At 39.0% G+C, this 25,883-nt stretch overlaps 1 protein-coding gene and 1 long non-coding RNA gene across 4 annotated transcripts; both read left to right on the top strand.

The window, feature by feature from the left end:
- The first annotated feature begins 4,339 nt into the window (after positions 1–4,339).
- On the top strand, positions 4,340–15,010 carry LOC120287720. Of its 2 annotated transcripts, none has more exons than XR_005545984.1 (3): positions 4,340–4,599; positions 5,616–5,790; positions 14,765–15,010. It is a non-coding gene; the product is annotated as an uncharacterized LOC120287720 (long non-coding RNA). The 2 variants fall into 2 exon arrangements; XR_005545985.1 differs by lacking the exon at positions 14,765–15,010 and adding an exon at positions 5,910–5,952.
- Positions 15,011–18,527: 3,517 nt separating this feature from the next.
- On the top strand, positions 18,528–25,393 carry LOC120296596 (nucleolin-like). 2 transcript variants are annotated; one of them, XR_005553529.1, is made up of 9 exons: positions 20,813–20,965; positions 21,095–21,241; positions 22,039–22,218; positions 22,295–22,348; positions 22,439–22,555; positions 22,628–23,801; positions 24,630–24,690; positions 24,791–24,859; positions 24,950–25,393. XR_005553529.1 is itself a non-coding variant. In XM_039318398.1 (8 exons), exons 1-5 carry the CDS (start codon positions 18,546–18,548, stop codon positions 20,790–20,792), a joined length of 417 nt encoding a protein of 138 aa, XP_039174332.1. In that variant the 5' UTR covers positions 18,528–18,545; the 3' UTR covers positions 20,793–20,965; positions 21,095–21,241; positions 22,039–22,218; positions 22,295–22,390. The 2 variants fall into 2 exon arrangements, 1 of the variants encoding a protein (XP_039174332.1); XM_039318398.1 differs by lacking the exons at positions 22,439–22,555; positions 22,628–23,801; positions 24,630–24,690; positions 24,791–24,859; positions 24,950–25,393 and adding exons at positions 18,528–18,651; positions 18,777–18,868; positions 19,321–19,399; positions 20,503–20,636 and having other exon boundaries at positions 20,787–20,965; positions 22,295–22,390.
- The last annotated feature ends 490 nt before the right edge of the window (positions 25,394–25,883 follow it).

Here is a 25,883-nt window from a genome sequence, read left to right as displayed (position 1 = left end):
TATGGTTGTGGTTATTTTCTGGATGGTTTTATTGTATTAGATATTGATTATGTTAATGCTAATGTTTGTTATTCCCTTCTCACGTCTCCTAATAAATATGATAATGATGTGAATGTGTGGCATGCTAGACTTGGTCACATTGGCCAACAGCGTATGAATAGACTAGCCAAAGAGGGCTTGTTGGGCGATATTGAAAAAGTCGATTTGTCCATATGTAAGCATTGCCTAAAAGGGAAAACGACAAGGAAACCATTTGGAAAAGGAAAAAGAGCTGAATTTCCTCTGCATTTAATCCATTCTAATGTCTGTGGTCTAATGAATGTGAAAGAAAGGCATGGGGCTGTTTATTTCATCACTTTTATTGATGATTATACTCGATTCGGATATGTCTATTTGATTTCTCATAAATCTGAAGCAATAAGTTGTTTTAAAAGGTTTATGAACCTGGTAGAGAATCAATTAGACAAGAAAATAAAAGCATTGAGATCCGATCGAGGTCGAGTATATTTATCTGATGAGTTCAGAAAATTATGTGATGAAAAAGGAATAGAAAGACAGTTGTCTATTCCATATACTCCTCAACAAAATGGTGTTGCGGAGAGAAGAAACAGAACCCTACCGAAATGGTTAGGTCCATGATGGTGCATGCTAACTTACCTATTACCTTTTGGAGTGATGCGTTGTTAATTCTTTGCCTATATACTTAACCGTGTGCCTTCCAAATCGCTTACTTCCACTCCATATGAGTTATGGACAGGTAGAAAATCGGACTTAAGTTTTCTTAAGCCATGGGGTTGTGCTGCCTATACACATGAGTCCTCTCACAAATTTGGGAAATTAGGTCCCGAGAGGAAAGAAGAGTATTTTCATAAGGTACTCGAACACTCGAAAGGATATGTGTTCATAGGTGAGCAGGAAAGTGGGAGTATAACTGAGTTTGAATCACGAGATGTCACATTCTTAGAGGATGAATTTCCTAAGAAGGGCGAAATAGGGGAAGATTGTTCCCTATTTGAGACCTTGGATCAAGATAATGATGTTAGTGGAGTTCGTCCAAGTGGGAGTAATATGAGAAGTGATGAATTGAATTCAACTCATTCTCAATTGCAACCACATGATGAGACGACATCATCATTACCTAATCCAAGTGGGAGCATGATGGGGAATAATGTGCAAAGTGTACAATCACCCATACGGCGAACAAGTCGCCCAAAGTATTTCCCGTCGACGTTTTGACATTGAAGGGAAACTTTTATGGTTGCTCCACAAGATGAGGATGAGCCAAGAAATATTAATGAGGATCCGAATTGCCCTAGTAAGGAAAAATGGATTAATGCAATGGAAGAGGAAATGGAGTCAATGAAATCAAACCAAGTCCTGGAACCGGTTGATCTTCCAAAAGGACGCAGAGCTATTGGGAACAAGTGGGTTCTCAAAATAAAGCGAAAGGGCTGATGGCTCGATAGAAAGGCATAAGGCTCGCCTTGTGGCGAAGGGTATAATCAACAGGAAGGAATTGATTATGAAGATACATTTTCTCCTGTAGTGAGATTTACCTCGATTTGCATTATTCTGGCAATAATGGCTAGTCTGGATCTTGAGTTACATCAAATGGATGTAAAGACTGCTTTCCTCAATGGAGAATTAGAGGAAGAAATATATATGGAACAACCTCGCTGGTTTCATAGTGAAAGGCCAAGAAGAAAAAGTATGTCATGGTCTTAGCGGTCATCAAGACAATGGTATATACGTTTTCATAATGCCATAATGGCATATGATTTTACGATGATTGATGAGGATCATTGTGTATATATCAAAAGATCCAAGGATCAATTTGTGATCATATCATTATATGTTGATGATATACTAATTGCCGGAAGTAATATGGAGTTTGTTAAGACTGTCAAGAGTTGGTTGTCTTCCAACTTTGAAATGAAGGATATGGGTGAGGTTGCATACATTCTTGGAGTTAAGATTTCAAGAGATCGTTCGAAGAGATCGTTATCTCTTTCGCAAGAAACTTATATAAACAAAGTTCTTGAACGGTTTCGTATGCAAGATTGTAAACCCATAGACACTCCTATTGCGAAAGGTGAAGGATTGAGCCATAGATTGTGTCCAAGGACTCCACAAGAGAAGGAACAAATGAAACATGTTCCTTATGCTAGTGCTGTTAGGAGCTTGATGTACGCTATGATGTGTACAAGACCCGACATATGTTTTGCAGTTGGAATGGTGAGTAGATACCAATCCAATCCAGGTCCAAGACATTGGAAGGCCGTTAAGAGAATACCGAGGTATCGAAGGGAACTGCTGATTACAAGTTGAATTACCAAGGAAATGATCTCGACTTGAAGGCTATTCGGATGCTGATTGGGGAGGAGATTTAGATGAAAGGAAATCTACCTCGGGATTTGCTTTCTTACGAGCAATGGCGCCATATCATGGAGTAGTAAGAAGCAAATGTGCATAGCCTTATCCACGATGGAAGCTGAGTTCGTGACATTATCAGCAGCAGTACAAGAAGCAGTTTGGCTTAAGAGATTCTTGGATCATTTAGGTGTTATTGAGAAAGCTGCAAACCCATTATTGGTTAACTGTGATAGCCAAGCAGCTATAGCGTACACCAAAGATCCAAAATATCATGGCAAGACCAAACATATAGATACCAAGTATAACTTTGTAAAAGATATGGTTACACGAAAGGATGTGAACTTACAGTACATATCTACACACAGAATGGTAGCAGATCCTATGACAAAGCCAATACCTAGAGATGTGTTTTGTGGTCATGTAAAATCTCTAGGATTGCGTAGAGTCTGATGTAATGGATTGTAATTTCCCTATGTTGTTCACATTTATGAACTAGTGCTGTTTCATTATTAATGCCTATGAATCTTTGTATGATCTTTATGCATCTTAATACTCAGTGTATTATTATAAGTTGAGGAAGTATGTTGAACAGATAAAAGATTAGCCCACTCACACGGGTAATCGCCTCTATTTACTGTGTGATAAATAGAGATGAGACTGTTTTTAAGCTTATTATCTAGGTGATAATCGAGAGCTCAAGCTTAAAATACGCATGTCGCCTTAACTAAGTGTTAAGATGAGGACATAATACTCATGATGTCCGAAAGTAAAATACCCCACATATTTTACTTTATCTGTCTAAGATGCCAGATGTGAGTTCTGATGAATTTTGTAAATGAGTAGATACGTGAACTCAAGTTAGACATTGGGTATGTTTGAACTATCATTTGTACGGTATTGAAAGGTGTAGACATACGCTCCATGGGAAAGGAGTTAATACCGTAATACGTATTTCATACTACGTATGCATGAGCCAACCAATAAGAGTGGCAAAAGTTTGATCTCAACTTTTATGACGTGTGAGACTCTTGAGGAAAAAGAGTTCCTCAATTTTAGTGCCCTTATGACTTTTACTTATTCTCAAGGTTTCTATTTAGTGTTTGCTATCTTAGGATGTTGCCAATGGTCATGAGTTGATTCGATCTAATGGGGCATTTCTAGAAAAGCAAGCTGAACTGAAATTGAGAGTTTGAAGGAAAGATGAAGATCGATATTGGGAATCACATTGTAGTTTTTGTATTCACTGGTCGACAAATTATGACTGTCTTTGTGATAATTATAATTGTGAATACAATATATATATATATATCATTGTTCAAAGGAGATCAAGAGAGATATAAATGTGATCGATCGATCTAGGGTCTTATACTAAGTCTACTCGGAGTGAGACGCTCATTATGAGCTGCTATATATTCCTAACGAGATGTATAGCAACGAGCTCTCAAAGTATGCTGGTCGCACGGATTATTCACCGGTATGAATGTTGAAGAGAGGTAAAGAGAATCTGTTCGGCCCACCATGTGCGAGTGGGAGATGATGGTTTATATGTAATGGGCTCAAGGCCCGTCCGCCCAAGTTGGGCCCAAAAATCCCGGCCCACGGGAATACGGCCCGTGGATGGGGGAACATATAAAAGGGAGGAGAGAGAGAGAGAATGTACCATTTGGAAAAACAAAAAACGTACGTACGCCTCCCCGCTTCTCTCTCTCTCTCGTTTTTCTCTCCCAAAAAGGCAAACAGTGAGGCGCGAAGGCGAATTTGCTTCACCGGATCAACAGGACCAAGTTTCTCTTCCTCTATCGGCGTCGGTGTCTAATCTGGGCTTAAAAGGTACGCTCGAATCCGTGGTGTGCTTTAGGATCGGTGATACGTGTTGTTTTTCCCGGGCTTCGCTTCCGCATTGATTTAGGGGTTCGATTTAGTGTCGAATCCGGTTTTTCGGAGATCCGTTATTCCCTACACATACCAGCAAGCACCAAGATTCCAAGTCCTACAGAGAGAGAGAGAGAGAGAGAGAGAGAGAGAGAGAGATGGGGAGTCATGGTTAAAAGAATGAAGTAGTACCAAATATCTGTAAAGGGGAAGTATCATGTGTTCTAGCGAGCAAAAGGGAGGTCCAGGCTAGAGACAGGAAGAGAGAATAATCTCTCTTCTCGATCTTCCCTTCCTTTTGGTTTGTGACAGCTTTTCTCAAGGGTTTCTTGAAGAGAGCCAGTTTTCCCTAAGGTACGGACTGATCTCGATATTCTGATAATTGAGTTCATTTAGAGCACAAACATGTGTGCTTGTTGATTACATGAATTTTCGCTCGTGTGCTGAGCTGAATTTGGCTTGGTTTTTGTGAAATCCCTCATGTATGTCAAAGATCAGGCTCTTTTCTTCTGGTACTCATCCTACATAGTGATTGATTCATTTTCAATGTGAAGATCAATACCCACTATTAGAATATATGCAGTTCCACCAGAGCAAATGTCCATCTCTCTCTCTCTCTCTCTCTCTCTCTCTCTCTCTCTCTCTCTCTCTCTCTCTCATGTGTTTATTTGTATAGACATGACTACTGAAATCCTACGCTGTTGTTGATTCCGACATCTTGTGTCGAGACGTCATGGTTTGACAGCAAGTGTTTGTGTATTTCTGATCCATGTTAGTGCTTCAAGTTTTGACATCTATGTCTTGCACAAAGATGAAACTGCAATCCGTCTGATCTGTTTGCCTGCCTTCCTGTCTTTTTCCTCTCTCTCTCTCTCTCTCTCTCTCTTTTGTGGGTGTTTTGGCCATTTTTTGACTGTAAGTTGCTCTTTGTCATACGGAACAAAATGTTCAAAAGTTCAAAAATCCTTAGAAACTTGCCGATGGCCTCATGACATTATAAAGGTTACAAGCTCATGATGTTGCTGGGGTCCATTATCCAACTAGCTGCTACCTCAGTTGCAATAGATATAAATGCTAATATTCTTTGCTGCTTTTTTGTTTAAATTTGACATTATTTCATCAATTATGCATATGCATCATAGTTTCCTCATTCATAATAACTGGAAAAGGCCATAGCCACCTGAGAAGGCTTGCCAGAACCTAGGAAAAGGTTAATCTGCTCTTTTTTAAAAAGAGCAAAAGAGTGGAGAAAGAGTACAAAAGAGCTGGAAGTCTTTTCAAATTATTGGCTTTTTCTTGGTTGTTTTCTCCAAAAAAGCTTCCGCCCTGTCAATTTTTTGAACTTCTGCTCTTTTAATTTCTTGGAAAAGGAAAAAGCCGGTCAATGAAAAAATTCAGTTGATCAATACTTGAGAAGCGTCGGAATAACGAAACCAAACTTCTGCATGGAGAGCTAGTAATGTTGGGAAGATGGGTAAGAAAGGTAGCTGGTTTTCTGCAATCAAAAGGGTCTTCACACCCCACTCAAAGGAGAAACTAGTCAATGTAAGTTATTTTCCTGATGCGCCTTGTTAGCAAACAATTACTTGTGCTACCTGCTTAACATATCAAGGCCAATCTTGTAGTTAAAATGCGGTTCATTCTTTTTCCGGTGTGAGGAATAGGATGAGGTGAGCTAACTAAAAGCTTGGAATCATTTTGAGATCAAGCAAATGCATGAGATGTAAAAATTATTGTGACCCACATGATATGATTTATTATATGGTTTAATAATTATTGAAATGCTATAAAATAAATAATTATTGGTTATGAGAAGTTGCGACTCTAATAATATGAAAGGATATATCGCTTTGATGGAAGACACATTTTCAACGAATGTACAAAAGGAGTCCGGTCCTCTCTCTACCCACAATGAACAACAATAACATAAAGGAATTGGGTATTCTCTCATCCATCGATAGAATACATTAAAGTATAGTGGGTTAAGGGAGAGAAATCGGATTTCTTCTTTTGGTTTAAGATTATTCGGTTTTCTACAACGATCATTATTAAGTGCAACGCTATGGATAAATGTATGTTTTCATCTAATTGTGGAAATCATGAAGATCAAAATATCACTGTTTTCTTTTGTATTTCCGCATCAAAGTATTATATGTACATTCTAACATTTGGTATCAGAGCGTGATTTATGATCTCATGATTTTTCCGTTTAAAGAAATATTATGATTTATGTATGATGATTTGTTGAACGATCCTATTCGTACTATTTGTTGTTGTTAAAATGTTTTCGGAGGGTTCTGTTAAAGAAAATCCGATTGATTGAATGTTTTTATGGAGAAAAGGAATGGAGTAATTCGGAATTTTAAGGACGAAAATGGAGTAATTCGGAATTTTAAGGACAAGATAGAAACTCTCCGATTCCGGGCAAAATCCGGCGATCCATCGCTTGGTTTTGGACCCATACGGTCGCACTGCCATGAGGAACATTAGCCATGAGTTTTTCTGGTATATTGGCATTCGCCGGAGGCTAATTGAGCGGCGGAAGTTGCGGTGGTGGAAGTTTTGTGTTCTGAGAAATTTTAGTTTGATTTGAGGCCAATTTCTTGGTCATTTTCTCCGAAACTTGAACTCATGTGGTCGTGCCGGCATGCTCTTCAAAACCCATTATTTATTTGTGTCTGGGATGAGTTGCCGGAGAAGAAACGCCGGCGAAACCGCGGCGGAAAATAGCGAAAATCGCGAAGAAAATCGATTCTAGGCGCGAGGAAGAAGGCGCGTGGGCGTCACGCGCGCTGCAGTTGCAGGCGCGTGGACCCACGCGCCATGCACTCTCACGCGCGCTCAACCGCTACGCGCGTGGACCCCATTCGCGCGGCGATTCTTGCCGGCGCGCTGCGCGTTGGACGCGCGCGTGCGCGCACGCGCCCGTGGCGGATGCGGAGTGCGTGAGCACGCGCCCGACGTCTGCATGGCGCCGTTTTTAATTTTATTTAATTTTATTTTATTTCCTGCTCCCGTTTATTTATAATTACGATTCTGCCCTTGCTGCTAATTTACCATTTTGCCCCTGGATTTTAAATTTATGATTCTGACCTTATGGAATTATGATTTTACGATTTTGCCCTTATTTATGTCCTTGTGTGCAATTTGGTAAATATTTGTATTTTACAATATTAAAAATTCATATTATGAATGGTTTGTTAGTAACTAAAGTGGCCAAACCTTGAAGTCTTTTGAATTTTTTTAATATTGTAAATTGTTTTATTCAATTACCCATGATTAATTGATGCTATATATGAAATTGATATGTTTTATATCATTATTGAAGTTATGGGTATATTGAAGTTCATTTATTATAAGAACTTAGGGATTAACTCAAAGGTTAATTATTTTCTTATAATTCATGAACATGATGGTTGATAATTAATATGACTTGTTAAATTTGTTTGTATATCCAAAGATAGCAAATAAATTTTAATAAGATATATTTACAATTATCAAATAAAATTTATTAGCATCATTATGGTATATATATATATATTTGTATATTATAGGATCGCCCAAAGGAGAACTATGATGTACATGTGTCGTTTAGTTTGAATCTGATTAGGTGATATTCTCAAAGAATTAATGTATGAGTATTTTCTTGCACATTTGCAATATATGTACATGTTTCACTCCATTCGCACGCCTCATCTGTTCCCTTATTCAATAGGATAAATTTTCTTGATTGGAGTGAACAAGTTCAATTTCACTTAGGTGTCCTGGATCTTGATTTAGCGCTTCAAGCTGAGAAACCAGCTGCTATTACTGATGAAAGTAGCGATGATGAAAAGTCTTTCCATAAAGCTTGGGAAAGATCGAACAGACTGAGCTTAATGTTCATGCGAATGACAGTTGCAAACAACTTAAAGACTTCTCTTCCCAAGACTAACAATGCTAAGGAATTTATGAAATTTGTGGAAGAGCGTTCTTAAACTGCTGATAAGTCACTTGCTGGTACATTGATGAGCACACTAACCACCATGAAATATGATGGTTCGCGCACCATGCATGAGCATATACTTGAGATGACGAATTTAGCAGCAAAGTTAAGAACTTTAAGAATGAACGTGGATGAGTACTTTTTAGTACAATTTATACTTAATTCCTTGCCTCATGAGTAATATGGGTCATTTCAAATGAATTACAACACTATAAAGAATAAGTGGAATGTAAATGAATTGGCCAGTATGCTAATTCAAGAGGAAACAAGGATAAAGAATCAAAAGGCTCATTCTGTTCATCTCTCAAGTCATCAAGAAGTTCGAAAGAATTTCAAGAGGAAAGGTGGAAGGAGCAAGAAGAAAGGACCACACGTCCTGAATGACTCTTCAAAGGCTTCTCAAATCCACAAGAAGGAACACAATCTTATTAAGTGTCATTTTTGCAACAAAATTGGATACTTGAAGAAAGATTGTCTGAAATGTAATGCTTGGTTCGAAAAGAAAGGTAAGCCTTATGCTTTAGTATGTTTTGAATCAAACTTTACTAAAGTTTCTCATAATACTTGGTGGATTGATTCTAGTGCTACCATTCATCTGTCAAATACGATGCAGGGATTTCTTACGATCCAAACCATAAAACCAAATGAAAGTTATGTGATTACGGGGAACAGAAACAAAGTTCCAATTGAAGGCATTGGCACTTATCGTTTGATCTTAGATATTAGGCATTATTTGGATTTGTTTCGAACCCTTTATGTACCTACATTTTCTCACAATTTAGTTTCTTGGCCAAGACTTGATGTAGCGGGATTTTATTGTAAGTTTGGATCAGAATTTTTCAGTCTATTTAAGAGTGATACTCTTATTGGAACTGAAATTTTATGTGATGGTCTCTATAAATTTAGACTTGATTATACTTTTGTTGAGACATTAATGATCTTGCATTATAATGTTGGCACTAAACGAAGTTTGGTGAGTGAAAATTCTGCTTACTTGTGGCATAAACGTTTGGGTCATATATCCAAGGAAAGAATGCAAAGATTAGTGAAGAATGAAATTCTTCTAAATTTGGATTTTACTGACCTTGGAGTGTGTATTGATTATATTAAAAGTAAACAAACAAAGCACACTAAGAAAAGTGCCACAAGAAGCACAGAGCTTCTTGAGATTATACATACTAACATATGCGGTCCTTTCGATGTTCCATCTTTTGGTAAGGAAAGCTATTTCATAACCTTTATTGATGATTTTTCACGTTATGGTTACATTTATCTATTGCATGATAAGTTTCAATCAGTTAATGCACTTGAAGTATATATTAAAGAGGTTGAGAAGCAATTAGATAGAAATGTGAAAATAGTAAGATCGGATAGAGGCGGTGAATATTATGGAAAGTATGATGAATCGGGACAATGTCCAGGTCCATTTACTAAATTCCTTGAAAGACATGGCATTTGTGCTCAATACACAATGCTAAGTACACCACAACAAAATGGTGTAATAGAAAGGTGTAACCGTACTTTAATGGAAATGGTTAGGAGTATGATGAGTCATTCATCTTTACCCTTATCTTTGTGGATGTATGCTTTAAAGACTTTTATGTACTTATTAAACATGGTTCCTAGTAAGGCAGTTCCAAAGACTCCCTTTGAACTGTAGACGGGAAGGAAACTTAGTTTACGACACCTGCATGTTTGGGGTTGTCAAGCAGAAGTAAGAATTTACAATCCACATGAAAGGAAATTGGATTCAAGAACGGCCAATGGTTATTTCATTGGTTATGTAGAGAAATCCAAAGGGTATAAATTTTATTGTCCTAATCATAGTACAAGAATTGTTGAATCTGGAAATGTTAGGTTCATTGAAAATTGTGACATCAGTGGGAGTGAAAGAATGCGTGATGCTTGCAATCAAGAAGTAAGGGTAGAAGTTCCTATACCAAAAGCTTCTAAAGTTGTTGTTTATGATATTATAGTACAATCTAACAATAATCGAGAATAACAAATTAATGACCAAACACTCCATAATAGAGATGTCAATATTGAACCTCCAATAGCTGAGTCACAAGAGATAGCATTAAGAAGATCTCAAAGAGAAAGGAAATTGGCTATTTCTAATGACTACATTGTTTATCTACAAGAGTCAGAAATTGACTTAGGAATTGGAAATGATTCAGATTCATTTTCCCAAGCCATGGAATGTGAAGATTCTAATGAATGGTTTAATGCCATGGAAGAAGAGTTAAAATCCATGCATCAAAATCAAGTTTGGGATATTGTTGAATTGCCTAAAGGATGTAAGAAGGTCGGGTGTAAATGGGTCTTTAAGACCAAGCGCGACTCAAAAGGCAATATTAAACGACATAAAGCCAGACTTGTTGCAAAGGGTTTTACGCAAAAAGAAGGCATTGACTATAAAGAGACATTTTCACCAGTCTCTAAGAAGGATTCACTTATAATCATTATGGCTTTGGTGGCTCATTATGACTTGGAGTTACACCAAATGGATGTAAAAACCGCTTTTCTTAATGGGAATTTAGAAGAAGAGGTTTATATGGATCAACCCGAAGGCTTTTCAGTTAAAGAAAAGGAACACATGGTATGTAAATTAAAGAAGTCAATATATGGACTTAAACAAGCTTTCCGACAATGGTATCTTAACTTTAACGATACCATAACTTCATTTGGATTTAAGGAAAACACCGTTGATCGGTGTATATATATGAAGATTAGTGAGAGCAAGTTTATTTTTCTAGTTATGTATGTTGATGATATTTTGCTTGCTGCTAATGATCTTGGTTTGTTACATGAAACCAAGAAGTTTCTCTCTAAGAAATTTGAAATGAAGGATATGGGAAAGGCAACATATGTGATAGGAATATAAATATTCCGTGATAGATCACAAGGATTATTAGGATTGTCTGAGAAAACCTACATCGAGAAAATTTTAGAGAGATTTAATATGAGTAAATGTTCAGCAGGAATAGTTCCAATTTAGAAAGGTGACAAATTTAGTTTTATGCAATGTCCGAAAAGTGAATTGGAACGAGCACAAATTAAAAATATTCCTTATGCATCTGTTGTGGGGAGTTTAATGTATGCACAAACTTGCACAAGACCAGAAATCAGTTTTGCTGTCGGAATGTCAAGGTGTATCAAAGTAATCCTGGAACGGATCATTGGAAAGCTGCAAAGAAAGTTCTTAGATACTTGTAAGGAACGAAGAATCATATGCTCACTTATAAAAGATCCGATCATCTCGAGGTGATTGGATATTCAGATTCAAACTTAGCCGGATGTGTCGATACAAAAAAATCAACATTTGGTTACTTGTTTCTTTTGGCTGGAGGGACAATTTCATGGAAGGGTGCGAAGCAGTCAGTTATTGCTGCATCCACTATGGAAGCTGAATTTGTGGCATGCTTTGAGGCCACAATTCATGGATTATGGCTGCGGAATTTTATTTCAGGGCTTGTGATTGTCGATAGTATTGCCAAGCCGCTGAAAATTTATTGTGATAACTCTACAACAGTTTTCTTCTCTAAGAACGACAAGTATTCTAAGGGTGCTAAGCATATGGAGATCAAATACTTGTCTGTCAAAGAAGAAGTTCAGAAACAAAGAGTGTCAATTGAGCACATTAGCACCAATCTTATAATAGCAGATCCCTTAACAAAAGGATTGCCGCCCAAAACATTTAATGAGCATGTTGAAAAGATGGGCGTTATTGGACGTCATTAATGTTTGTATTATGATTGTATTAAGTTTATGTATTTGACACTTTGAGCTCACTTACGTGTTTATGATATTTTCTGTTTTCTATTTAGTATACATTATGGAAATAGATGAATGTTAAACATGATAGTTCTAAAGAAACTACGGCAAAAGAACGCTTCAAGTGCCATAACTTTGGCCAAAGGGACACTTAAGTGCCATAACTTATTTAAAGGTACACTTAAGTGCCAAATTCGAAAAAAACCGGATCACTTGAGTGCCACTCCGCCAAAGTCCGGCAAAACGCCAACGTGGCGTATTTCCGTGAAGCGCGCCAAAACGACGCCGTTTTGCACGCGACGTGGCCAAAACGGCGTCGTTTTGGGCCGACGTGGCAAAAAAGAAAATTAAAAAATTAATTAAATTAATTTTAAAATTAAATTTAGTTAAAATATTTAAAAATAATAATTTTAAAATTAAATTTATTTAAAATATTTTAAAAACCTTTAAAAATATTTTTAAAAAATTAAAAAAATTAAAAAAAAAATTAAAAAAAAAAAAAAAAGGGAATGGGGAGGCGGGCGAGGATCGACCCTCGGCCCGCCCGCCCGCCGCCGCCGGAAGGGCCGGCGACGGCGGGGGAGGGTCGGCGGGGTCGCCGGGCCTCGCCGGGCCGGCGACCCGGCCGAGCTGCGGCGAGGGCTCGCGAGCCCTCGCCCGATCCGGGCGGAGGGTCGCAGCCGCCAGTCCGGCGAGGGTCGGCGGCCCTCGCCCGGCCGGGCCAAGGGCCTCCGCCCGCCGGGGTCGCCCGGCGGGCGGCGGCCTTGGCCGGCCGGCGAGGGCCGCCGACTCGCCGGATCCGGGCGAGGGCCGCGCGCCCCGATCTAGCGGCGAGGGCTCGCGGCCCTCGCCTGGGCCCCAGCGGCGGGCTCGCGAGCCCTCGCCGCCGGCCGACCGGCGAGGGCTCGCGAGCCCTCGCCGCCGGTCGACCGGCGAGGGCTCGCGGCCCTCGCCCGAATCCAGCAGCGAGGCTCGCGAGCCCGCCGCCGCCGACCGGCGAGGGCCGCGAGCCCGCCTGAATCCGGCGGCGAGGGCCGCGAGCCCGCCCGAGATCCAGCGGCGAGGCCGCGAGCCCTCGCCCGATCGACCGGGCGAGGGCTCGCGGCCCTCGCCAGATCCAGCGGCGAGGGCTCGCGAGCCCTCGCGCCGGCTCGGCCGGGTCGCCGGCCCCGGCCGAGGCCCGCGACCCGGCCGACCCCCGCCCCGCCGTCGCCGGCTCTTCCCGGCGGCGGGGCGGCGGCGGGCCGAGGGCTGATCCCCGCCCGCCTCCCCCTGTTCCTTTTTTTTTTTTTTTTAATTTTTTAAATTTGTTTTAAAGTTTTTAAATTTTTAAATATTATTTTTTAAAATATTTTAACTAAATTTAATTTTAAATTAAATTAATTTATTTATTTATTTATTTTGTTCCACGTCGTCGAAACGACGCCGTTTGGCCACGTCAACGTGCAAAACGGCGCCGTTTTGGTCACCGCGCTTTCGCCGGAAAAACGCCACGTTGGCGTTTTGGCCGGATATTGGCAGGATTGGCACTCAAGTGATCTCTTTTACTCCGATTTTGGCACTTAAGTGTACCTTTCGTAAGTTATGGCACTTAAGTGTCCCTTTGGGCAAAGTTAAGGCACTTGAGTGGTCCGCACGTCCATTATGGTTGGACTATTATTGTACTTCTCATTTATGGATCATGTTAAGTAAAGTGCTTTAGTTGTAGTACATAGAAGGGACTATGTCGGTTAATGACATACAACCGCTATGACTCACATTAGTTTTCTTTACTTAATTGTGATTATTATGTGATTGTCAATTTAATGAAATTTTATAGCATAATGTTATTGTGCACATTATAGTCTTTATTAAACCATGAAAGGAAAATCATATGGGCCAAGTGGGAGAATGTAAGAATTATTGTGACCCACATGATATGATTTATTATATGGTTTAATAATTATTGAAATGTTATAAAATAAATAATTATTGGTTACGAGAAGTTGCGACTCTAATAAAATGAAAGGGTATATCGCTTTGATGGAAGTCACATTTTCAACAAATGTACAAAAGGAGTCCGGTCCTCTCTCCACCCACAATGAACAACAATAACATAAAAAGAATTGGGTATTCTCTCATCCATCGATAGAATACATTAAAGTATAGTGGGTTAAGGGAGAGAAATTGGATTTCTTCTTTTGGTTCGAGATTATTCGGTTTTCTACAACGATCATCATTAAGTGCGACGCTATGGATAAATGTATGTCTTCATCTAATTGTGAAAATCATGAAGATCAAAATATCACTGTTTTCTTTTGTATTTCCGCATCAAAGTATTATATGTACATTCTAACATGAGATAGATGAAATCAGTACGATCTGATCAATTGCAAACCTGTCCAGCATATGGCCTTAATGGGGTCAAGATTCAGTTGAGTTTGTGAGTTTTGAGTGGCTTCTGTAAGGAGGGAAAAAAAATAACCATACTGTTCATGAAGAATTTGGTTAACTAGACGCATCATAGTGTTGCAGTCTTGCATCTCAACTTGAGAAGTGCTATCAGTCCATTAACGTAAATGATAACTCCATTAAGATATTCGGTGTTTAATAACAACCTTAAGATGCGGAAGATGAAAAAAGAGCTCCAAACTTGAAATTTCTTTTAGACATCCATGAGATGGAAAAACTGTAGAAACAGTTAAAACTTGAGTCCAAATTCTTGAGGATAGCTAGACCTGTGTGAAACCTTGGACTGTACATGGTCGCTTCCACATGTAGGAATCAAAGAAGAAATCTTCAAAGAAGGACAAGAAAAAGGGGCAAGCGAAGCAGAGACATGGAGAGACAAATTCATTCATTCCATTCTTCAGAGAGCCGAGCAGTATCGAGAAGATCCTGGGAGATGCCGAGAGAGAGCACAAAATCGTTTATAGACCTGCCACGCCCCCTCTTCCCGAGCAACCACGGACATCTTCAGCTTATGTGGCTCCTCGAGTGGCTTCTCATCGGGCTCCTTCTCCAAAGGTTGCTAATAATTTAGGTTAAAATATTTAATAACGATTAAGCATCTGTGTGATTACCACATTGCATGATAATAATTTAGGTTAAAATAAATCCAAGCTGCCTGCAAAAACATTTTTGAAAATTAAAAAGAAATAGTACCGAAAGGGCATTAGAGAAATCTAGTGTAACCAAGTCCCCGTACCCTTAGTCTCTAGTTCGTAGGAGTAAAATAATTCTCCCATTATTTTACTCAGGTGTCTAATCGACCTACTATAAACCGATTAGTGGCGACTCCTAGATAATAATTATGCAATATTTGAATCTTAAGTCGCGAATTGGTATGGGTTTGAGAGAGCCCGAGCTAAGTTTAAGACTTAGTAGTCCATTAGCCTAAACTTAGGTGGTGCACCCGAAATTTAGGTTGCGACACCCTCCTTAGCTCTCTCTTTGCTGATTCGTAGAAAGAAAAGAATCTATCATCCCGACAGTTAATAAAGTCTACATCCTTATATGGTCTCTTGTTCCCTAATGAGATTTCGGAGCCAAATAATTTGAGTAGCAGCTAAAAAGCACAGACTTCACTCAGTACATGTACATATGCACATGAATTAAAACTCATCAAATAGTCTCGTTGACTTGGCTGAAGAGCCTTGCAGAGCATCCCAAACTTCTCGTTCACAAGAAGACTCTCCATCAAAATGATTAGTCACAAAACATTTGCGTCAGTTTTTCCTAGTTGGCATAAAAAGAAAATATTTGTGATTCATTAGGAAAAAAAGAAAGACAAAGAGAAACAATCCATATTATATTTATTAACAAATCAAATTTTAATCTCATAGGAAATAACCATACAATTATATTATGATAATAACTCTGCCATGTTATTTGTCAATAACAACAAAAGTCTGAAGACCGACTGGCGACCTTTCTTTAATAATATTTTATTTTTTCGAATATTTAATTAATTTGTTATCTTTTTTCCTTTTTTTTTTCCTTCTCCCTCCTCCTTCCTCCTTCTTCCTTTGGCTTTAGTGACCAACTGGTCGGTCGTTGGACTAAGGCGGTTAGGCAAACTTGCCTCGTTGTCGCTCGGTGAGGGCAAGCTCGCCTAGCCATTAGTGGGGCGAGCCCCCATAGGATTTGGAGAGAGCTTGCCTCGCCGTCGTTGGGTCCGGCAAGGCGAGCCCTCGCCGAATCTAGAGAGGGTTGACCTCGCCGTTGTTGGGCGGGCGGGCTCGCCTACCCACTAGCAAGGGTTTGGCAAGGCGAGCCCCACCCAATTGCCCAAGGGTGATTAAGTGAGGTTCGCCTCGCCGGTGGTTGGGCGAGCTTGCTCTCGAGTGGCTGGTCGAGCTCGCTCTCACCAAGTGATGGCGAGGTGAGTCCTCACTCAACGACGGTGAGACGAGCCATCGTCGAATTTGGCAGGGGCTTGCCTCGCTAGACCTAGCAACAATGAGGCAAGCCCTTGCCAGATCCAGTGGGGGCTCGCCTAGGCGCCTCAATCCAGTGACAGGCCAGCCCTCCCCTCTAGCCAATCACTATAGCCAAAGGAAGAAGGGAGGAGGAGGGAGAAGGGGGAAAAAAAGAGAAAAAGGAAAATAAAATAAAATTTCAAATAAAAATTCAAATAAATGGTCGCTCACTGGCCGCATTTGGTAGGATAGACTCAACTAGCACAATTGCAAAATGTTTAGGACTCAATTGACCAAAAAAGAAGTTTGTGACTCAATTAGCACAATTGCAATATGTTTATGACTTTTTTGGCAATCTTCCCATTAGTCATTAAAATATATTATCTTTAACAATAACAATTTTAAGTTTAAACTATTTTTTGCAGGATGAAAGTATTTTTTAATCTATATATTTTTATAAGTAATACAAGTAATTATTTTTAAGAAAAGGTTTTCCAAATCATTCATTTTCCAAGGAACAAATACATCATTTATTTGTTTTTCATCTTTTGTTCATTTACATGAAGCATTACTAGGGTATGGCAATCAATTATGTATCCTTTCAATATGAAGTTCATTGGGCATGCTCAGCGTGCGTTTATTCTAGTAGAGAAAGTTGATGTTTACCGTGGATTTAGTCTATTTAAATTGGGGATACGATCCATACTTTTTTATATGAAAAAGGGTTAAAGCTAAATACAAAAATTAACATCTAAAAATACTATCCTTATTTTATTACTTAATAATATATGAAGTGGCAGTGGAGAGAACTTAGTGCACGAGCGCTTATCAATTTCAAGATTAACAAAATGAATTAATAGGACGATTTCCTTCTCATTAACCAAACTAGAAAAGGATACCCCAACTTTAGAAGAAAGGAAAAAAGAAGAAGAAGATAGACACTTATGTATTTTGCTTTCAACTAGGGTGGAAAAATGAAAAATAGATGGAATCGATAATTTCAGCAGTAACTGTTATAGTTTTTTTCCTTGTGAAGTTCTGAAACTTACATCCTTATCCACGAAAATAACATCTATCTAAAATATGATTTAAAGACTTTTAAGGAAGGAAAAAAATAGGTTACCTTATGAGTTTTTTTTTTTTAATAGAAAAAGTGCTTTCATTCACTCATAAAGCAGCTCTACTAGAGCTGGACACTTGAGTTTTTGAACACAAAATATTTTTAAAGGACTGCAGGAAAAAATACCACCAATTATAGTGGAGAGTCTTTTTTCTGTGAGCCTTCACGAGACAGTTGGCGGCTTGATTAGCCTTTGTGGAGCAATGGACAAGTTTCACCTCATCCAATTGGGCTAGCAAAAACATTCATTCATCAATGACATTCCGTATGGCCTATCGCCTCTCAATTGGGCTTGCGATAGCTTCCGAGATTGATAAGCAGTTTGAAGGAGTTCACTGAGCAGATCTTCATTCACACGCGCCTTAGATTTCTCTTGCGAGTATAGGAGGGAGTCCCGCCACGGCAAGATACCGGCGATTGAGGCTTTAATCCATGAGCAATCAAATATTGAGCTTAGGGAATAATCTTGTATGAGTTCAATAATTAGAAAATTGGTGCGTCAAAGGAAGAAGAGAAAAAAAAGAAGAAGAGAAGTTTAGAAAATGAGGTCTAAATCCCAGCCCATCCCAGCCCAAGAAAGTTACGCCCAGCGCTTGGAGGCGGCAAGAGGCCGACAGTTTCTCTTAATTCGCTCTTCGTCCAACCCTTAAAAAAAAAAAAAAAAAAAGTGAATAACAAAAAAAAAATAAAATAAATCAATATATTTCATGCTTGCCTGTTGCAGTTGTTGCTGCAGGTAGAAGTGAGAGATTAACAGGGAAAAAGCTTCGGCGAACGGTGGGTTCGTCGCGTTTTCGTTGAATTTCGTGGCCCCTTCATTCAATTAGTGTCGGTTCAGTTTCACTTCTGTGTTTCTGATGCTTGTAGTAGTAGGATAATGCAAAATAGCTGCTCAAGGTTTCACGTTTGGTCCTAGTCTGCGTTGTTTTATCAATCATTTTTAATTGGGTCTGCCACTGAAAGTTTCGTTTCATTCGTCTGTGCTGCAGAAAGAATTCGAAGGGCTTGAGCTAGAAGGACCATGGGGAAGAAGGCCAGTAGTCAGAAAAAGGAGAAGAGGGGCTCTAAGAGGAGGGCTATCGATGAAGACGTGGCCTCGGAAGACATTGATGATGAAACAGATGCCTGTGAGTTAGCTCCCTCGATTGAGTATCTGCTAATTGGTGCTGCGTGTTCTCTGGTTTGTGTAATTGCCAGTGTGAAGTTTGCTGCTTTATATATGGGTTGCTCTTATTGATGTTTTTATTTGTAGTTCACAAACAAAAGGATGTTGTGCCGCTGAACATTCATAGTGATGCTGGGGAGTCAGATGATGACAATGAAGAGCCTGTCTTTGATTTTAAGGTAGTTAAGTTCCCTTTGATGCAGATTTGGTATAATTCATCTAGCGACCTTGGTTTGGGACAGAGTTGAATTTTGTGTGGCGCATGGTAGGGAAGGTTTTCAAGGAATTTAGTGATAATTAAATAAATGTCTGCATGAGATTTGCGTTTGAATGTTTGTGTGGATCAAACTGGTGTTGCGACAGTTATCTTTTAGTGGTGATGTGACCTTTCATAAGGCATTTCTCTTGTGGGTTTTCTTTATATTTTTCATATTAGCTGGTGAACTGTTGTGAGATTAACGCGCATGAGAGACTTCTTTTCTGATGTTTTCATGAGCTGATCATTACTTTTATAATTATGGAATTCTACTCGTCATTTATATACAGTTGCTTCGAATTGTTAGTTGTTCCCCAATATTTGTTTGTTGGAAAGAGAAATTCATGGAGTATGGTTTCTTGAAATTTCATCTAGGATGAAGATGATGAAGAGGAGGATGAAGATGATGACATGGAAGAAGATGACATTCAATCGACCAGGCTTGCTGCGAAAAGTAAGATTGTCTCAAGTTATTTTGCTTGAGTTACTACTACTGCCCACTGAATTTGTCCTTTTCTACGTACCAATTCATCAGAGAGTTCCTAATTCTCTGGAGTAAGTTGTCGTACCTGCTCAACATTTGATATCTGAAGCTAAATTGGCATAAGCTCCGCAGTCAATAATTCTAGTTAAGAAACTGGAATTCTTGTTGGCCATGAAGTCCTTATGAGTAAAAGCATTGATTGCTAATGGATGAAGAACTCTGAAATTGCAGTCTAAGTGCATGTTCACTTTTGTTGAGTCTGGTTTTTATGGGAATTGGATGCTAGTTATTGATGAGACTGCCTAAAAAATAGTCATTTAATTTTTAACCATTCTCCAAGATTTGGTTTGCTCTGCTTTACCTTCTTGTTTGCCTGTTTGTGTCATTGCAAGGGTAAAACCTTTAAGGGTGAATTTGCGATGTGATAACATCAAATAAAAGTGACGGAATTTGATCTTTCTTGAATATGATTCATTGAAATGTTTTTGAGGAAGCTCTGCTAAATTTTCATAGTTTCCTTGTGACTTTGTGTGGAGAGGAAAAACATTCTGATTTTGTCAAGCCAGCTGTAATAGAATGTATAGGTGAAGCAGTCAACAGCATTATGCTCTTCTATTATCAATCTAACATGCTGCCATGCTGGGGACTCTACATGTATACTCTTTTAGGATAATTAGATGGATGGGAAAGGTTACAGTTATCTGTAAGGGAAGTCATTTTGATTCATAACTGGTAGCTCCACATGTATTATGTCTTCTATGAATGACTTATACTAATAGTGGGCAACCATTCAGCATAGTGTGTGATAGGAGCAAGGTAATTAGCCTATGATCATCCTTACCAAACCCAAGTCTTGCCTTCAATTCTTTACTCCGTCATCCTCTTCCCTGCCTGAGAATAAAGAGAGACTAAAATATCTTGTGCGCTATTGCCTTGTTTCAATTTTTTCCCCTAAAGATGATTCACCACTTCTTAAAAGCGCAGTGAATTCATGTAGTGGAAAAATGCTTGGTTTTTGTTGGTGATGTTGACTTGCCACTTTTAAAGTTCAACTTACATATTGTTGTTTGTAGTTGCAAGACAGCAAAAGTTTTTGCTGGCGAAAATTGGTGGGGTGGAAGAGGAGATGCACAATGAGGAGGAAGAAGATGAAGACAAGGAGGCTGTTTGGGGCAGAAGTAAGAGACAGTACTATGATGACGATGAGGTAAGTTGTGTTAGATATCTGAATTATTCCCTGATTACGCTGCATTAAGTTGATGGGGGGTTCTCTGTTAAACTACAAACTGGTTGTTATATCATTTGTATCAAGTTTTTCTCTTAATAACCTGAACCCTTTATATTTGGTTTTGAGCAGGCTTAAATTCTGCGATCTTTATTCAAACTACAGGCAACCTCTAGTGATGAGTAAATTCCAGAAGAGGAAGAGGCAGAGGTGTTAAGATTGCAGAGGGAGAAAGCAAAATCATTATCAATGGAGGACTTTGGGCTTGAAGATATTAGTCCAGATGAGGCCACAGTGGAACCAGCTATAGGGTAGTGTTTTCTAATAACCTTGTTTACTCCGTGGCTTTAAAGTTGTTCTCAAATGTTTTCCCCCTGGAGGTAGGTGGAGTTTCGAAGTAATAGTGCTATTTCAATTGCAACTTATTGGTGATTCTGCAGGAAAATATGGTTGAAGGAAAAGGTAAATTTAAATCTGCCATATGTGAAGGCACCGGAGATGATATTTTAACAGCTTTTGAAGAGGTCAAAAAAAAAAAAAAAATTGGGTGTACTGTCAAAGGAGGAGCAAATGGATGTTGTATATAGGTATTTGAACTAAAGCTGCTTTTGTTGATGTGTTGCTATTGGTTATGGAATCACAACTGAAAGTAGCAAGAGCTTAATCTTTTGCTGGGAAGATCAGTATGAGAAAATTAGATAGACCGACACAATGTATTGACCATGAATGTACAGTTAATATTGACTATGGCCTGTTAATATCTTAGGCTATTTCAATTTTTATTTATTTATTTTCTTATTTTCAGTGATTTGATAAATGTTGTTGTAGTTGTCTCTATGAGTATGTATGGCTGTTTGGTTTAGTCTATGCTGCTAGTTGAACATCTTTACTAAAATCTGCATTGATTTTTACATTTCCATTTACTGAGGACTAATGAACCATTTGGTTGAGCTGTGTATTGTGGTGTCTCCCTTTTTACTATGCTGGAATCAACTTTAACTGGCACTGGATGCTTATAAATTGACGATCTTTCTTCTGTAATCCCTGATCTGTAGTGCATTGTAGTATTCTGAGGGTGGAAGGGGATGACTGGAAGGTTGACAGGAATGTGCACACACAAATTTGTTCGTCAACATCTTTTGCAGTTAGCTTTTGGTTTCCTGAGTGTTGACTGGCTCTGCAAGTGCCCGAAGATTGCCTTTTTTTTTTTTTTTTTTTTTTTAAAACCCCATAGTGAGTCAGGCATATGACTGTGCAACTGACTTACTCAATGTTTGTGAACATATCATTGTACTGCATTGCATGGGGTTTTGTCTACTGTCTTGTTACATTTCAGTCTTTATTTTAGAGCTGTCACAAATCTTAGATGCACTACCTTTGGCAGATGAAACAAGTTGATGAAAACCTTCCGTCTCACCTTGAAGAGATTCTAAAACAAAGTACTTAAGAAGAAATGGCAGAGAAGTTGGTGAATGATGAAAATTTGTTGCAATCTGATGATTCTGATGAAGATGACGACTCCATATTACCGCATATTGATGTTCAAGTTCAGGAGGCAAAAAATGTATGTTTCATCTTAATCAAGATTATATATTTGCCTCCCTGTGTCTTTGGTATGAACATTGACGTTGGTTTTGCAGCCTCATGAACCCATTCAGGATGATGAGAATAATGGAGAGAAACATAAACCTCAGGTGAGTCTGGCTCAATTGAAAGGCCAGAAATGTCAGTTCCTCTCTCTCTCCTAGCTGCATTAACTTTATTCATGTATTTGGGGTGCAAAGCTTGAAGATATTAAAGGTGAGGGCTGCCCTTGAGGAAAACTGGAGGCACAAGACTGTTTTCAGTTCAGTTGCTTCAAAAGGGGAGAAAAACCAAAAACATTTGAAACCAGGGAACGGGTACTGCTCTGATTGCCCACTACTCCTCTTTGCATTAATATAAGGCATGTACTTAAGTTCCTTCTTCAACAGGCAGCTACAGACCTATGCAGATTTCGATGATCATGCTACTGAAGGTGTAGCATCTCGTAATGGGTTGATGAATGGGCATGCGGGATCGTTGGAATTAACTAAAGTCTCCAATCTTCTGCGAGTTGAAAACAAGAGACAGAAAGTTTGGATCTTGGCATGATGATTTTTTTTCCTTAAAGTGCAAGAGGTCATGTGATTGATCAAAATGTGTTGGCTTCCTACCAAGGGGAACAAAGGGGAATATATGGGCTAAAGATTCAAAATGGAAGTAAATTTCCATTTGGTACAGTCCTTGAACAGTGTTCCTATTAGATGTTTCTGAATTAGTTGCTCTAGAATGGACAAGACTGCTAGGATAATTTAATATAGATGGAACTAACCATGTCAGTAATAAACCTAACGCATTGCAAAAAAGAAAAGAAATCATCATGGACTACAATTAGGGTAAATGGCTAACACATGTTAACACTTTGATTTTACTTATTTTCATGTCATAGGATAATCTCGTATGGATCATGTCAAGGAAAATACCTAAAAATTGGAATACACACACACACACACTTGTCCCTTGAAGTTTTCGAGGAACTGTTTTTTATCCTTGCGATTGTATTCAGATTTCGATGATATCTCGAACCTTTCTCTGTCCTAACTCTTTTTGGATTGTTGGAGATGATAGATTGATTACCTTCCATTTAGATGATTGTTAAATTATCGCTACAGTAATAGGGTTATAAGTCGACCTGAGTACCATCTTTATATGGATTGGCCTTGCACTGGATTTCTATTATATTTTAAAACAGCTCAAGTGATACGATCATGATAATTCTGGAAGGATTCAAAGGAAGCTCTAAGTGACGGTACCATATTAATCCTGAAATGAATATTAAGAATGAGAAGCTTTTCATCTTGTGCCTGGAAGATCATATTGGGTGATGATGATTTGCCAAGGAGGTATGAAATTGGAGAAAGGCAGAGGAAACATGGGCTTCAAGTGTTGGCTGGAGCTGGAATTAAGTCAGAGGATGATCTTGGTGACGAAGATGGGAATCTTGAGGCTAATGGAGGTGCTGACTCTGAGGACAGTGAATCTGAAGAGTCGGCAGATGAGTTTTATAAGCGAGTGAATCAGCAATGAGCTGCAAAAACTTGCCGCCAAAGCAGAGATGTATTCAAGGTTTGTTTTCTGTTGCTCGTCCAATATGTTCCATCCTTATCTTTATGTGGTCCCAGAAGAGTGATGTTAGGCACCCATTTTCATCAATCAATTACAACTTATGCTTTGAAAAGTAAATTAATAGTTATGTGCTGGGTATAGAACAAGGAGATCCTAGAAATTTCTCTAGTTATGCATGAGCGCCATGAATGTGTACCTATTTAAGATTTGTTTTTTTTCTCCATTTTTGTTTCTTGAAAATTTTTCTTAGACATTTGATACCAAGGGTTGAGACCTTTACTTATGAGGAAAAGTCTTAATATTGAATAATCTTTTGGATTGAAGACCTATCTTATTACTGAGTGTAAAGTGCAAAATAACGTGGTGCAAGTGTATAATTTGTCTTCATATAAACAAATCATTTCTTTCTTTTAAAGGATATTGAACCTTATCAAGCAACTAGATTTAGCTAAAACTTGAACTTACATTTCTATGAGTTCTATTTGCTATCATGAAATAAGAAAAATGTTGCATCAATCTTTTTGCTACTTAATCCTATAGACTATTTAAATTTCTAACAATATAGCAGGAAAAGGAATGAGAACTTTCGAGGAGGGTGCATAGCATTCTGGATCTTATTAAAAAGTAGAAATCAAATGAAGATTAAAGAAAAGACATGAGAGAGCTACCAATGCATCAAAATCATGGACCTATGGCTTGCAAAATGCACGAGTTTTCTTTTGTTTTTGTGACACATGTGAAAACTCGATGAAAATATTTCGTGCCATGTCATGGTAAAATTGCTTTCAGAATGTGATCAATTTGTGGTTAACTTTGATGCGCCTACAGGAATCCGGCAATTCCATCCTTGCCTGAAACAGTCGATGGAAAGCGCCATATCACTTATCAGGTGAGCCTGCGTGCAATGGTTCTGATCAGTTCCGTTAATGGTCTTAGCTACTTGGTTGCCACGGTCAAAGATCTAACTTTTGCTGTGAAAACTGTTTTAGATGGAGAAAAATAGTGGACTGACGCATAATCGGAAGAAACAAACAAAAAATCCAAGGAAGAAGTACTGGGTGAGTCGAGAGAATCAGATTGCTGTATGTATGTTCTCACGTCGACATTCGATATTGCCTGGAATTTATTTATGTTCATTTCACGTGCAGAGTAAGCATGAGAAGGCAGTGTCCCAACGAAAAGGGCAAGTTCAGGAGGTCAGGAAGCTTTCTGGACCTCACGGTGGGGAAGCATCTTGTATTAAGGCAGGAATCAGACGAATCATTAGGTAAAAGAGCTAGATGCTATTACTTTGGGTGGAAATCTGTCATGCGGACCTTGGATCAACCTGCCGGTGACTTGGGTGAAATGAGTAAATATATAGTCAAGTTTCTGAAATTCAAACGATTCAATTTGTGTCTTATGGGGATTGTAATGGAGGCTTTGGTGCCTTGACAGATGCATATTCCCATTTTAGGCAGGTCAGTTTTGTTAGTATAATTATCTTCAGCCGAGTGTGTTCAGACTGGAGTTTTGCTCAGAGTTGAGATTGCTTTCCATGTCGAAGGCCTTGTATTATCAGCGAGAAACCTTGCAGAATTTTGGTCATTAAAGATCGTGACTTCTTCCATTTTTTTTTTTTTTGGCCGTTTCTTTCTAAGAAGCCGATTCCATACGTTCAGCTTTTACTCCCCGCCCAAAGGGATTTTCCTCTTCAGCTAGGACTGAATTTTGTCGAATGAATTTGAGCTGAGGATGGACTGCGTTCCAACATGTGACCATGAATCGTGGTATACTTTTAGATCGGGAGGTGTCGTGAAGGACACAAATTGAATCGGGGGACACATTCTGTTTAAGGTGCTCACATCAGAAATATGCAGAGTGATGTCTGGCCACCCTCTTAGGAGAGAATTATAGCAAGACTTGAAGCTATATTAAAGAGTAAAACAACAGGGATACGAAAAGAAAAAAGAGGGAACTCCGGGCCTATAATTCTCCCATAAGAGATGAGCCTCGTTAAATTTGTGTCTGAACTGCGAAACCATCCGCTGCATCTGGGCTAATCGGAGGCACGCCGTTCATTCGGATCTCGCGTTTCTGGAT

Source organism: Eucalyptus grandis, chromosome 8 (genome assembly GCF_016545825.1).
Source record: "Eucalyptus grandis isolate ANBG69807.140 chromosome 8, ASM1654582v1, whole genome shotgun sequence".
Taxonomy (NCBI): Eukaryota; Viridiplantae; Streptophyta; class Magnoliopsida; order Myrtales; family Myrtaceae; genus Eucalyptus; species Eucalyptus grandis.
The sequence above is the reverse complement of the archived record's forward strand: the minus strand, read 5'-3'. Positions and strand labels throughout refer to the sequence as shown.